The sequence below is a fragment of the Bombus affinis genome, chromosome 17, assembly GCF_024516045.1.
Source record: "Bombus affinis isolate iyBomAffi1 chromosome 17, iyBomAffi1.2, whole genome shotgun sequence".
Lineage (NCBI taxonomy): Eukaryota > Metazoa > Arthropoda > Insecta > Hymenoptera > Apidae > Bombus > Bombus affinis.
This window is the reverse complement of record NC_066360.1, coordinates 1,223,302-1,236,582: the sequence shown is the minus strand read 5'-3', so window position 1 is coordinate 1,236,582 and position 13,281 is coordinate 1,223,302. Positions and strand designations below refer to the sequence as shown.

The 13,281-nt window shown below is 34.2% G+C and overlaps 1 protein-coding gene across 1 annotated transcript; it reads right to left on the bottom strand.

Annotated features, from left to right (window-relative positions):
* Nucleotides 1-766: 766 nt before the first annotated feature.
* Nucleotides 767-12,735, bottom strand: LOC126926097 (calcium and integrin-binding family member 3-like). Its single transcript, XM_050742227.1, has 5 exons — nucleotides 12,623-12,735; nucleotides 12,103-12,205; nucleotides 11,339-11,486; nucleotides 8,639-8,763; nucleotides 767-1,753 (listed from the first exon to the last, which is right to left on the bottom strand). The coding sequence occupies exons 1-5, from the start codon at nucleotides 12,715-12,717 to the stop codon at nucleotides 1,637-1,639; spliced, it is 588 nt and encodes a 195-aa protein (XP_050598184.1). The 5' UTR covers nucleotides 12,718-12,735; the 3' UTR covers nucleotides 767-1,636.
* Nucleotides 12,736-13,281: the final 546 nt, after the last annotated feature.

The window sequence follows — 13,281 nt, the reverse complement described above, 5'->3', positions numbered from 1 at the left end:
GACCATTTCTTACGAGTATTATTATTTATTAAGTATGCATTTTTAAGGGCAGTGAGGAAAACCACGAGTGAAACGATAGAATGAATTAGAAGAAATGTCAAATACATTTTTTTAGAAAAATAATTCTTTTGGCGAAAAATAGAATTACTTTTTTGATGAGATATAGTATTGTTAACAAAAAAGAGGGTAGAATTTACATAATATTTAAAGGAGAGTGGAAAATATTTTAGTTTTAATATAAAATGATTATTTCTTGTATGTATGTATATTTGGAAAAAATATATTCTTATATATCGAGAAAAATATTTGTTTCTAATATTAAGCAACTTCGTTGGTTTCATATTTCTAGGAAAATAACTTCTACATGATATAAAACAGGTATTCCTTGTACACTCGGAAAATATTTTTTCAAAATGTGAAATAAGTATTTATTTCATACTTGGAAAAAATATTCTCTTGCTAAATATTGTATGTATATTTAATTATTCGAAAAAGATTGAATCTCTTTTTAGTAGCAGTTTAATTTACTGATGCTTCTATGAAGTTACAAGACAACCAAATCTACAAATTACTACAATACTTGCCTGCTCTGTTTCGCAACAAATTCTCTCTCTCTCTCTCTCTCTCTCCCTCTCTCATCCTTGTACATACATACCATAAATTCCTTTACAATATTATATCTATTGATAATATGTGACATTTTTGTTATATTGGATTGGTGGGAAATAAATCGCTGTTTAGAATGTACGGTTAGAATGTCAATTGTCTATCATTTCTAATTATCTTTATTAGTTAGTTGTCTATACGTACATATATATCGCTGTAAATGCTATAAAGTTGAAATATGAATTTGTTTATGTTTGTCTGCCTCATCTGTTGTTATATTTTGGAGAAAATTAAATAATTTTATAAGGTAGCACGCTCCGATAAATTTATAAATATTTTTGAAAAAAGAAAATGACAAAGTAGTCTCATAAATAGTTGATAACCGTGATTATTTACTAAAAAAATTAATAATAAGTAAGATTGTATATTTTGGTAATGAATTAAAAATGTAAATACCGATAGGCCATTTATTTTCCACCAATCTAATGTAATCGATACCATTATCATTCTGCATATCCTTCTAAGAAATGAACTCTTCTTATCAAATACATGACAATAAGTATATCGACTTGTATATAATAGCATTTTCGTTTAGGATATCGAAAATTTCTATGTAGGAGATACGGTCTAATAATTGAAACATTAATTATATCGCTAAGGTTACAAAATCGATAATTATGCGTATTTAAAAGCATACCCCCGGCAGTGCTATAAATTTGTATTACCATGTACAATAATATAATAGTAACCATGAATAATAACATTTTTCAGTTGTAAAGCAACATGCAATTGAATATATTATGTGAAATTCATTGCAAAGCACATCTATGCGTGTCTTTTTCCTTACGAAATGGTCGATAATTCCGTTCGAATAGAATTAATTTGTGAAAATGCCTTTTTGAGAAAATTATATAATCATTACTTAATTATGTAATGATATGCATGCACATGAATTTGGAGTACAAAGTCGTACATTTGCTCCAATATGCATATCAAAGTTACGGAAATAATTACCATAATATGAGCATAATTAAACATTAAAATGAAACGAGAATGTTGACGAGAATTCTGCAATTCTCGAAGCGAAACGTATAAATTCTTCGAAGGAAATGCTTCCCTGTTGAGTGAACACCATCTCTTGAAGTATCTAATGAAGTTGAAAAAGAAACGTTAGTAAGAAAGCTTATATTATATGTAGGATCTTTGCTTACAAAATATTCTTTTAACGTAATAAATGTTAAATAGAATCTACATGTATATTCATATTTCTATTTCAAGAAGCATTACTTGTAACCTTAAAGTAACTTTTACAATTATTTTATTTTCGGCTGTGTAATTGGATCAAATCGGATTTCAAGTTTACATATGTTTACAATTTGATACATGCAGTTAAGTATAATAAACGTTTTCAGAATTTAATGTTATGTTATTTTCAGGGAAAATACAAAATTTTATATTACGATTTTGAATCTGACTATTACGTTATTTACTTATTCATTGTCTTGCGTTAGCGGCAGTAAGACTTTCTTTTTACAGAAAATAATTCCGGTATAATTTGTAACAACGAAACATTAATCATAATGTAGATTTCAATATTAAAAATAACTTGATTCGTTTACAAGTAAATTAAATATGAGAAAAAAATATGTGGCTTGGCGCGCGACAATGTTTTAAAAGAAAAGTCTGATGCTGTTAAAATATTAAAAGCAGCAATAAAGTAGCAAAATAAAAAAAAACTCATAAATGGAATTTTCTTGCTATACTTTAGAAGAGAAATAAACGTCATATCGGTAGGAGAGAATATACTTTGTATTAGGATATAAAACTTTCTATGTTTCACAAAGAAGTTAAAAAACATATTGCACACATAATGAATATAAACGTGCGATATATGATACAATAATTAGTACATAACTCGACTCTTTCAAAGGACATATTTAGGAAATTAATCAAATGCTTTTTGTTGCTGTAATACTCTACGTTGTTGGTTTTACGAAATAATGCAAATCACCGATCGTAATTTATTACAATTTTCTTATTTTCAGTTAAGTAGAATAGTGTATTGACAAATTTTATTTAAAAAGAGGTACGGTTTAATGGATTTCCGCTCAATCAATGCCACGTACGTTTAAAATCAATCTTTATCAAACTGACAAATTAATAGAGACCTGTATTTTGAATAGATACCCAAGTTTATTTGAAAGGCAAGATTATGAAATTGATCTCATAAATTATCTAAATAGATTATTAGGATTTCATATTTTACGTTCAAAAATAACTATACGAAGCAATTGCATAATTTATTGACTTATTTAAAAATAACCATGTCGATATTAATAGTATCAGTGAATTTTTTGTAGTATATCTTTTATGACATATTTCTAGAATTTCTATTTGTAGGATTTTCTCAAATAGCATTTGTGTTTGCTGCTCTCTTTTCCTTCGAAAAAAGAAATTGCGATATTAAAACTAATAAATTTTACACGATTTGATTTTCGAACGGTTCAAGTACATACCAGAGCAGGTGTTACTCGATCACTTCGGCATATTTTCGACATATATACCGCGTGGGAGAAGTTGCTTGATCAGGAAGCTATAGAACTAAGCTTCGCTCAGATAACGTAAAGGCTGACCAACAAATGAAAAGTTACGGTACTTCGTATGTTACAATATTCCCAAGCAGAGAACGCATATGGACCTCCACCCATGTTGAGAAACTGTTATTTATGCGTGCAACGAAAGGGACAGGTTTTCTGAACGGGGCATGATTTCTGATACGCATCTTACCTGTAAAGCTACAGCTTTAGAGATAGTGGCGCGAATTCGCCGCACGCGTCTTGCAGAAAGCATGGCATCGCCTATTTCCAGCGCAAAGGCATCGAAGGACGTCATAAAGCGGACAGAATTTTGGCTAAACGCGCGTGACAACGTATAATCAACGTATAATGAAAAATATAGTCGCTAGATGAAAGAGCATCATATGGGCAGCTATAAAAGTTGAAACAAAAGTTGGCAGGGGGAAAATGCGAAACGCAGTGGCATACCCCCCGTTCCTGCCTTCCAGCGTTATCAGTCGTAGGAGTACTGATCGGCGGTGTAGCCGTAGTGGCGAAGGCTGTAAATGACGCGTAGACGGCACAAAAACAGCTGAAAGAAGCGTAACGTCGTAATCGCGCGATGGAATCTATTACCTTAGAAGCGCGAAAGCGATTTGAAAAGGAAGAAGGAACCAAATACTAAAATTGAAAAAGAATATCGGGAAATAGGAACGATAAATCGTGACTATACTTCGTATAGTTCGTTCAACTGAAAAAGTGGTGTAAGGAATCGCGTTTATGCGCGATGATTTACCGAGGAAATCTCGACCACGCAAATGCAACATCGTGAATTTGGATAAAGACAACAGTCCGAGCACGCATTGAGTGGCATATGCAAAGCGAGAATCCACGGCTAAATATTCTGACAACATTGCGGAGTCCGGCCACCGGGAAAACTCATCGATTGTTTCCGGAATAACACGAGAATCACGTACAACTGTACACAATGTCAAATTTCAGTGAGAGCTCATGTGGACAATTGTGCGTAAAATTTCTTCATGAATATCTGACATAAATCTAAACTACGCTCGTAACGTATCTCATTTTTCGCCAGACATTCATGATAGGACGACGACGAACATGTCATTCACCTTTGCTTTAACGGGCAGGAGTAACGTGCCCTCGGCGAAATATTTTCCACCGATCGATCTGACGGATGGCGAGTACGAGCTTGGTCTTGTATATTTCGAGACGTGTAACACGATTCCCAACATCGAACGTAGCAACGATAAATTTTATTTTCGCGATAAAGACGATGAGATCGCGGTTCAGTTCCTCGGACGGTTCGCACGAATTAGAAGCGATAAATAAATTTCTGAGGCGAAGGATAACAAACATGTATCCTCGGAACACCAAATCGACGATCAAGGACGACGACGATGAATATCCTATCGTTTTGCGAACAAATAACAACAACATGCAAAGCGAAATTCTCAGTTCGTACAGAGTTAACTTCACGAAATCGAACAACGTGGGATCTCGTTAGGATTTTCTGCGGATCGTATCCTATCGCCCAATACGTTGCACGTGTCAGATAAGCCGGCAAATATCATAAATGTAAACGCGATTCAAATAGAATGCAACGTAATCACCGGTTCGTACAGTAACTACAAGTTTGTACTCGGAGTTTGTACCAGGACATAGAATATCGGAAACGTTGCAATGAATCATTTACCTAGCGATAGTCGTGCGAGAAATAGAGGATTTGATTGTTCGAATCACCATCCGATTAGAATCCGATCAGAGTGCGTAAGACTTTCGGGGAGAAGAGATAACGGTGCGAATACACGAAATAGTATCCTTATCTGCAGCAACAACAACAACAACAACACTGGCAGTAACTCAACGCAAATACCCATCTCATCGACTACCTGTAAACCTTTCGACCCCTTGATTAGAGAAAAGAAAAGGGTAAAGACGACCAAGTTGAACGTGCGAAACGTGAAATCCCCACAGTTGCTAGGATTAGCGGTAATCTGAAGGTAGAAAAGAAGAAGAACAAGAAATTGTGTAACGAAGATAGAAGTACGCGCTATAATCCGCACGCTAACGCCACGTTGAAAAACAACGATGGAATAAGAACGCCTATACTACAGCCGGACCTCTATGTACTAAAACGTAGAAGTTTTCTGTATGTCAAGGGGAGAGTGAATTTATTGGAAGAGGAGTCGAAGGATACCATTGGAAATGCAATTTTGGATATTAATAGCGTCGCGTTTACATTCGATGAAATTCGTTACGAATTGAACGGTGTTGAGGTCCCCTCGGAAGTCGGTATAACAGTTGCACTGAAGAATTACTCGAGTCTATCCGGAAAGGGAAGTAGGGCACTGGAGAACGCAACCTGGAAGTATGTAAATTATACAAAAAGTGTTCACAAAGCGACGACAGATTTCAATTTCTGTGTACCGCTCGACACGTTGTTGGGCTTCTGCGAAGATTACAAACGTGTCCTGATAAACGCATGCCACAAACTCGTTTTAATTCGCGCACGCGATGATACGAACGCGTTGTACTCACCCCCTGCTTTGAAATCTAAATTGAAATTACATAAAGTTCAATGGAGCGTACCGCATGTTACGTTGAAGCAAAAGTTGGCGTATTGCGTATTCTCTACAGCAGCGAATCGATCGGCATGGGTTTTCGATTCTGGAATCTCCATGAATATCCGTTAGCGCAAACAACTACGAAACATATTTGGCTGATAAAAGCAGCGGCGCAATTAGAAAAGCCGAGATACGTAATATTTGCTATGTAAACGTCCGGAAAGGACGCCGCTTCTTTTAACTTTTGTATGTCGACGAACGTTTGACTTTATTTAAATTTTGCAACGTATCCATACGACGATCCGAATCTCGACTTTGATCGACGCAAATATGCCGTACTTTACGATATGTGCGCAAAGTTTCACGAATCTTATTACGGATACGAAAGACTGCTGCTCGATATAACATGTCTCCAAACATCACCGCGTAAAATGTTTAAAATAGTCCACGATCGCATCGTCGAGTACAGTACTTTGACGAACGACCCTGAAGAAACTTTTTTGAGAGAAAAAGGAAACAATGGAGATGGCTATCGTCAGCGTCCAAGGATTTGAGCGGAAGAAAGAATTCACGATAAAAGTCATACTTGGTGATAACGAACGATTAGTACACTATATCTTCGAACCGCCGTTTCCATGGTTGAACTTGGACGACAAGGACAGGCGTCTATAGCTCGGCTGGTATAACGGCTGGGACGACGGCAACGTTGCACATAAGAAAACCAAAATATTATTTGTAAAACGTATAGCGCGCAAAACGCGTTCATCCGAAACGCTATACAGCACTTGCAACATTGTTAGAAACAAAATGCATAACGCGCCAAGACGTTTCTGTGAAAAGTCATGCGGCAGACGCTACGTTCTACGATGTTCGGACTATTTTGCTCTTCGGACTGAGGTGAGGGGCGGGGGAGGGACCCAGTTCTATAGCGTTTATTCCATAAAAACTTTTCATTCCAACAAAGTTCTTTATCATGATACGCCCTCTCTCGCCTTCACCATTATATTATAGATACGTGTAAGGATCGGGACACGTTATGTTACGTCAACTATTACTATTAAACCTCCTATTCCTGGAAAAGGAAATTCCAGGAAAAACTCACTACGTTGGTGCCGAAACGATCGTTGAATCCTCATGCGATACCTACTCTTGTAATTGTAATATTAATTTTTTAACATTGTACACAATTTTGCTGGATATTCATTTACTCGAAAACTCAGTATCACCGGTTACATGCAAAATTCAGTCGGTTACAGATGCAAAGTAGACTGAATAAAAACATGCTGAGATAATCGATTCATTTTGATGTATTATAGGTATTTCATGAAAACACGGAATTCTTGCCCAGTTACCATATATTGAATTTTCTCGTTGCTGACAGAAGCATGTGGACGAGCATAATGGAGTTCTTCGTAAATCAACTGGCTTTGGTGATCGATTACTACTGGCGACAGCTGACCTAATTAATAACGTTTCTGCGTTATCGTAACGAGTGGAGCAGAGAAGCGGTTTTATAATATGTTATGTTGGGACGGTTTAAAAGCAACTCCTCTCGTATTTACGCTGTACAATTTACGTTTTTCTATTTCGACGGAATTAAATAATAGTAATAATAATAATAATTGAACTAAAATTTCGTTTCTATAAACACGGAGCTCCACCGTAGCTACGTGTAACTAATTGTAGGTATAAATGAATCGATTAGACTAGGAAATGTAGAGCAACAAACTATTGCAACGTATGTTATAATCAATTCGAAAATAAGAGTAGAAATAAGCGGTCAAAGATTCGATGATTCCAATATTTCATTAGCAATACAAACATACATCGCTTCGCACACTTCCTATTGCGCAGCTACACATTTTTTGTACTGTTCATTGTGAAAATATTTATTATTTTACGAAAAATAGAAACGCACAGCGTTTTATTAAAAAAGGGAGAAGGTAGCTATATGTAGATGATCCCAAAATCTTTAAAAGTCCTAATAAGAAAACAAATTTGGCAATTATCTACAAAGCGGACGTCTCGCCGATTTCAATGAGCTTGAAATATGTTATCGAGGTTAACATCTTTAACAACTTTTCCTTACGCGTGTTACTTTAGCTTTCAAGATATTCGCAAAAGTTTCCATTTCGATGACGGCATGATTTTCATAATCGAATGGTCTCATAATTTTCTTTTTCGATATCGTGGCTGAAGTACCTTCAATTTCGAATAACAATAATATAATATTGAGCTTAATACGAATTTTATCTGTCTTATTATCCCATACCTTAGCTTATTGCACAGTTGGCGTTATAGTTATGTAATTCAAACTCGACCCATTAATATTTCATGTGAGTTGAAAATGATTATCGAAATTTAGTTAGGTTGGGTTATAGAAAAGTATGGACGCTATGAGGAAGCTAAACCCGAACGACAGTAATATATGTATAAGGAAAAGTTGTTCAGAATGTTGATCTTTTTCAAGGTTATTCAAATCAGTGAGGTTATCGGCTTTGTAAATAATTGCCAAAAATTTATCAATACATTATGGTCCGCATTGTATCATGCAAATTATGTAAATACAGTTCTTGTATCTTTAAATGATTTCTGATTTAACATAACTACGTTGTAAATTTTAATTTAATAAATTAAATTTTAGCTGGCAAATGTGAAAAGACTGGTAGAAACTCTACTATTATGTAATTATGTAAAATTTAAGACAACAGATCTGTTTGTATTTTTCGGAATATGTTCATTGTATTGATCAAATAAAAGTAACGATTATACCGATAATACGTAGCGATAATATATTTATCATTGTTAATTGAATGAAACGTTTGCTGCGCTACGTTGTTCGTTTATCTGCAAAATCAACTCATAGAAGTAAATATTATCAAAACTTGCCATTCGCGCGACGTGTTCCGCTGTCGCCGAATCAATGGTTTCATGTTCGTCCTGGTCGCTCCGTGTCAATCTGTGCACAGTTTCGATCAAATCGTCCACTGAGATTTGATTGTCGCCGTCGAAGTCTGGAAATGAAGGTATTAACGGTGCCGTTGTTCGTATAGAGTTGCCTGACTCTATTCTACGTATCGTTCGAACAGTTCGGTAACCTAATATACATTTCTCTATACAAGACGCGGAAACGGAATGAAACGGAAATACGTTGAATTTACCTAAATCGAGTCGTCATTGCGTTATCCAATGTAGATTAACGCAACAACACCCTCTTTAGTTCTGTTTTATTCCGATGCATGGTTAGTTTCAGGCTTTTGATCCTCGTGATGAGTAGAATATGATGCAATAGAAAATAAATCTTTATTGATCTTGACCTTACACAAATTTTAATTAATTTTAATTAAGTTAGCGATTCTACATCAATTTATAAATATTTTGTTGCTATTCGTACATGTCTAATTTGAACGATTATAAAATTCTTTTAGTTTCTTTATATTTAGTAACTTAATAAATATGCAATTAACCGTTTATTCATTTTCAATCAGATTTTTATCGCACAATAATTATGTATTTGAATAATTATTTGTATTAACATTCGAAACACTTAGAACCTTAGAAATCTTAAAATATAAAAATTTTAAACATGCTTTAATTTACTTATCCACTGACATTTTTATTACGTATTTGCTCCTGCATGTTTCTCAACTCTAAACTTAATAAATGCTCATTAGTTTTTCTTATTGCTTCTTTATTCGTCTTTCTACCTTCTTTTCCAATTCGGCTGATTTTGTTCTTCCTCTTGTCCGCCTGTATTCTCATTCCTTTCACGTAGCTACGTATGCAGCTATTCTCGACTCTCGCTCGCCCCTATTATTTCTCTGCTTTCACGAGCATTGACGCGATATCGTGTGCACCGTGAAATTAAACGATCCCGATTAACGAAATCGAGCGAACTCCTGATGCGCCTGTAATATCGGATAGGCATTTGCGATCGAAGAGGATTATAAGTCGTTTCTGTCTTCCCCTTGTTTAACTTCATGTTTTAATACGTTATGCTTCAAATCAATTTTGTCCTCAAAGTTCAAAGAAAGAAAGTTCGATATTTCATAATTTAATCCATAACAATCAACACCTTTACCTTTCTATATGAATTCTGCTGTTTACGACTCGATCAAAAATAGTTACCTACTTAGGGATGCACTTGGATTCTCGACTAATGTGGGAACAACGCATAAAATATATATAAGTGAAAAAATAAAATAAAGAAAACGATTTCTATTCAAAAGTGTACTAAAACGTAGAAAACAATTTTCTTAGCCTGGCGTCATTAAGTAATTCGATGTGATAATGATACACGGGGTAACTTGTATATGTTGAGCACACGCGGTAATCATATACACGATAGGATATCACTCGATTCTTGAATACATATTATTAAAAATAAAAACTTGGTGGACTGGTTGTATTAACCTTGCAATGTATCCTCCAACGCTTCTTCTGTCTTCTTGGATGAAGCTAATGACGGCAAGAAAGGCGATTTTCTAATGATTACGAGGTGAAAAAGAAAGAATATTTGATTCAAATCACGAGCCCGAGATTTATTTAACCAAGTAGAGAGTCTTTGTGAGTGTTAAAATACCGAAAACTTTGGAACTAAACTAATACAAGTCCGTCAGTTTTTTATTTTTGGCAATATTTGTTCAATGATGTGATTATTAGTGCATTCGATTATTTTCTTCTCTTTTTATATTGTATTATTATTGACGTGTCATATTGTATGGTTATGCTGTATTTGATCGAAATCTCGGTTACAAGATTACAGACAGGTAGACAAACAAACAGGAAAGTAAGCTAAATAAGAACCATTAAAATATTAACTCATCAGCATACTGGCAAAATTAAGTGTACACAATAAACTTGTCGTCTACAAAACAATCGTCAAACTCGTTTGAGCGTAAGATATTGTACTGTGGGGGGAGGGGGGGTGGCTGCTAAAAGGCAGATCGCTAAATTAGAAGCTTTACTACGACCTATTGTGCTCAGGACCACAGTAAACGCACCATGGTATGTGCGAAATGACGAACTCCGTGAAGATCTGAGAATCAGTTCAGTCGTGGAGGAAATTATACACTCGAGTGGCAAATACAAAACCAGATTAGACAATCATCCTAACGACCTAACTACCAAACTCTACACAGTCAATCTATCTAGAAGACTGCACACAAGACATACTACTCATCCTCTATCGCAGTAATAAAACTACACTTTTGCTCGCAAATTTACTACGCTTAAAATTGTTGTACATACGGATGCTCTGTCAAACAAAGAAACATTTACGTGCTACATTTACAATTATCCGTTAAAAAAATGTATCAAATGCCCCTATATGTCAATATGCTTTCGGTTCGTCTTAACAAATGATAATAAGTAACAACTTTGTAAATGTAACAAAAAATTGTTTAAAATTTATGCGATTTATTACCAATTAATATTTAATTTCCCGTGCAGAGTGGGGTTGCGAATAGGAAAAGTTTAAAAAGCGCTGGTACAAAGAAATACAAAATATTATCAAAAGTATATTAAGTTGTTAAATTAACGTTTTATTTTAAAAAGAATTTGAATTTTAAGTTATAAATAGTGTCTTACCAAAAATGTAAAATGCCCAAGCAGCACGAATTTTCGAAGGACAATGTTTAGAGAAGGCAGAACATAAATCCAATATGTCTTCCAAACTTAAATGATTGTCTTTTTGTGAAGAAAATACTCGATATATTGAATCACGAAACGGGCTGCACTAAAATAAATTAGTATTACAATATTGAAAATTAAACAATATCGAACGATATAATTTATCTGCACTACATTATTAATTATGTATTATTATTTATTATTATTAACTATACAGAAAGAGGAAATATCAATTTTACTATCTAATAGGGAGCATTCGCTTACAAGTTCTAAGAATGTCATTCATATGTCATGAAATAATTGATGTAAAACTTCAACTCTCTTCGACATAATTAGGAAATCTGCTATGTGTAACATATTTCGTTTCTAATTAATAAATTTCAAAAATTTGTTTTCTATGCACAAACTACCAAAAAAAAAAAAAAACGTGTAAAATTGCATACAATTATCGCGGATTAATGTTCTATCAATTCTAGTTGGCTAATTTCAGTGCGACAAAATGAAATATTGTATTTCATCAACGAACAAGATGTGTACACGTATATCTTATCAAAATGATAGATGAAAGATGATTCATTATTATAAAAGTGTTTATAAACTGTCATTACTTCGGTCAGATCTTAAATACTAAACGTTAACACTAATATATTATAGATACAAATATTTACAGTTTTCTATTTACTACTATAGTTAGCCGAAATATGAAGTAATAGTTAACTTACTCGAATTTGTGGCAATATGGTTTCGACTTCGTCAATAGTGAAACGATGCTGAATATTTTCACCAAGTTTTCCTGGATTTACATTGTCAAGTATTTTAACAATACTGAAAATATGAATTTAGAATTTTAGTCATGAACTACAATAAAGAGACTTTGAGAATAATGAAACTTTGTTCTCCTTCGTTGATATCTTGTATTCACGATTAAATTTACAAATTAAGTGTTTCCTTGGTTATAATTATGACGATAGAAGCTTAGATTTTGTTTAAGGCATTAACGTAACTCTAATACGTAGTACTTTGTATGTATGTAACATTATTATATATTGAAATTATATTATCGAGAAAGAGTATTGAAAAAATGATGAATGTTCGATTTCGCATTTGGTTCTATTCTGTTACTAATTTTAAATGAAATTCCTGTGTGATAACGTTATGCTTTTAACTTTTCAATGCACTATGCAATGACAAAACTTATGCACTTTATACATAATTCGAACAACATTTATTTTTGTTACTCACTACTTTATTTCATTCCTTGTTAAGTATGTTAATTCTACATAAGTGACAAGCGTTTCTTCAGGAAGAATATAGTTGGTTGACAGATAATTCCCCATAGTACTGCACGGATGTCGAAGAATTCAAACAAACTAACGCCCTGTTGATCAAACAATGTGCTGTTTGGTTATCAATGCATCGATAACGTGTTATCTCTTTCCGGGAGTTTCTTTAGATACGTCACAGACGATGTTAACAATCAAATTTTGAAAGTTCCAGACAATACATTGTTAAACAAAATTTTTTATTTGTAAGAGTGATCGTAAATTAATGTTTAGATGAATGAATCTAGTGGTTTTGGCGAATCTGAAGCGAGTGGACTTTGCCGTTCGTGAATGTGGTTGCGAGGGAAAAAATATTTGAAGAGAGTAAAATTTCACCGAAATCGGTCGATGCGGACACAAGATATAGCGATCTCGATATTAGGCCGAGAGTGGCGAAAAAATGCGATTTTCGTCATTTTGAACCCCATTTGCAGCCAATAACAACTGCCGTTTTCACAGATTTCCATCAAGTTTTCAGCATGTGCATACTGACATAAATGTACAAAACCTAATTCATTAAGTTCATATAACAAGATTGTAAAAAGCGATCTTTGCTATCATCTTCGCAATTCCGACCAA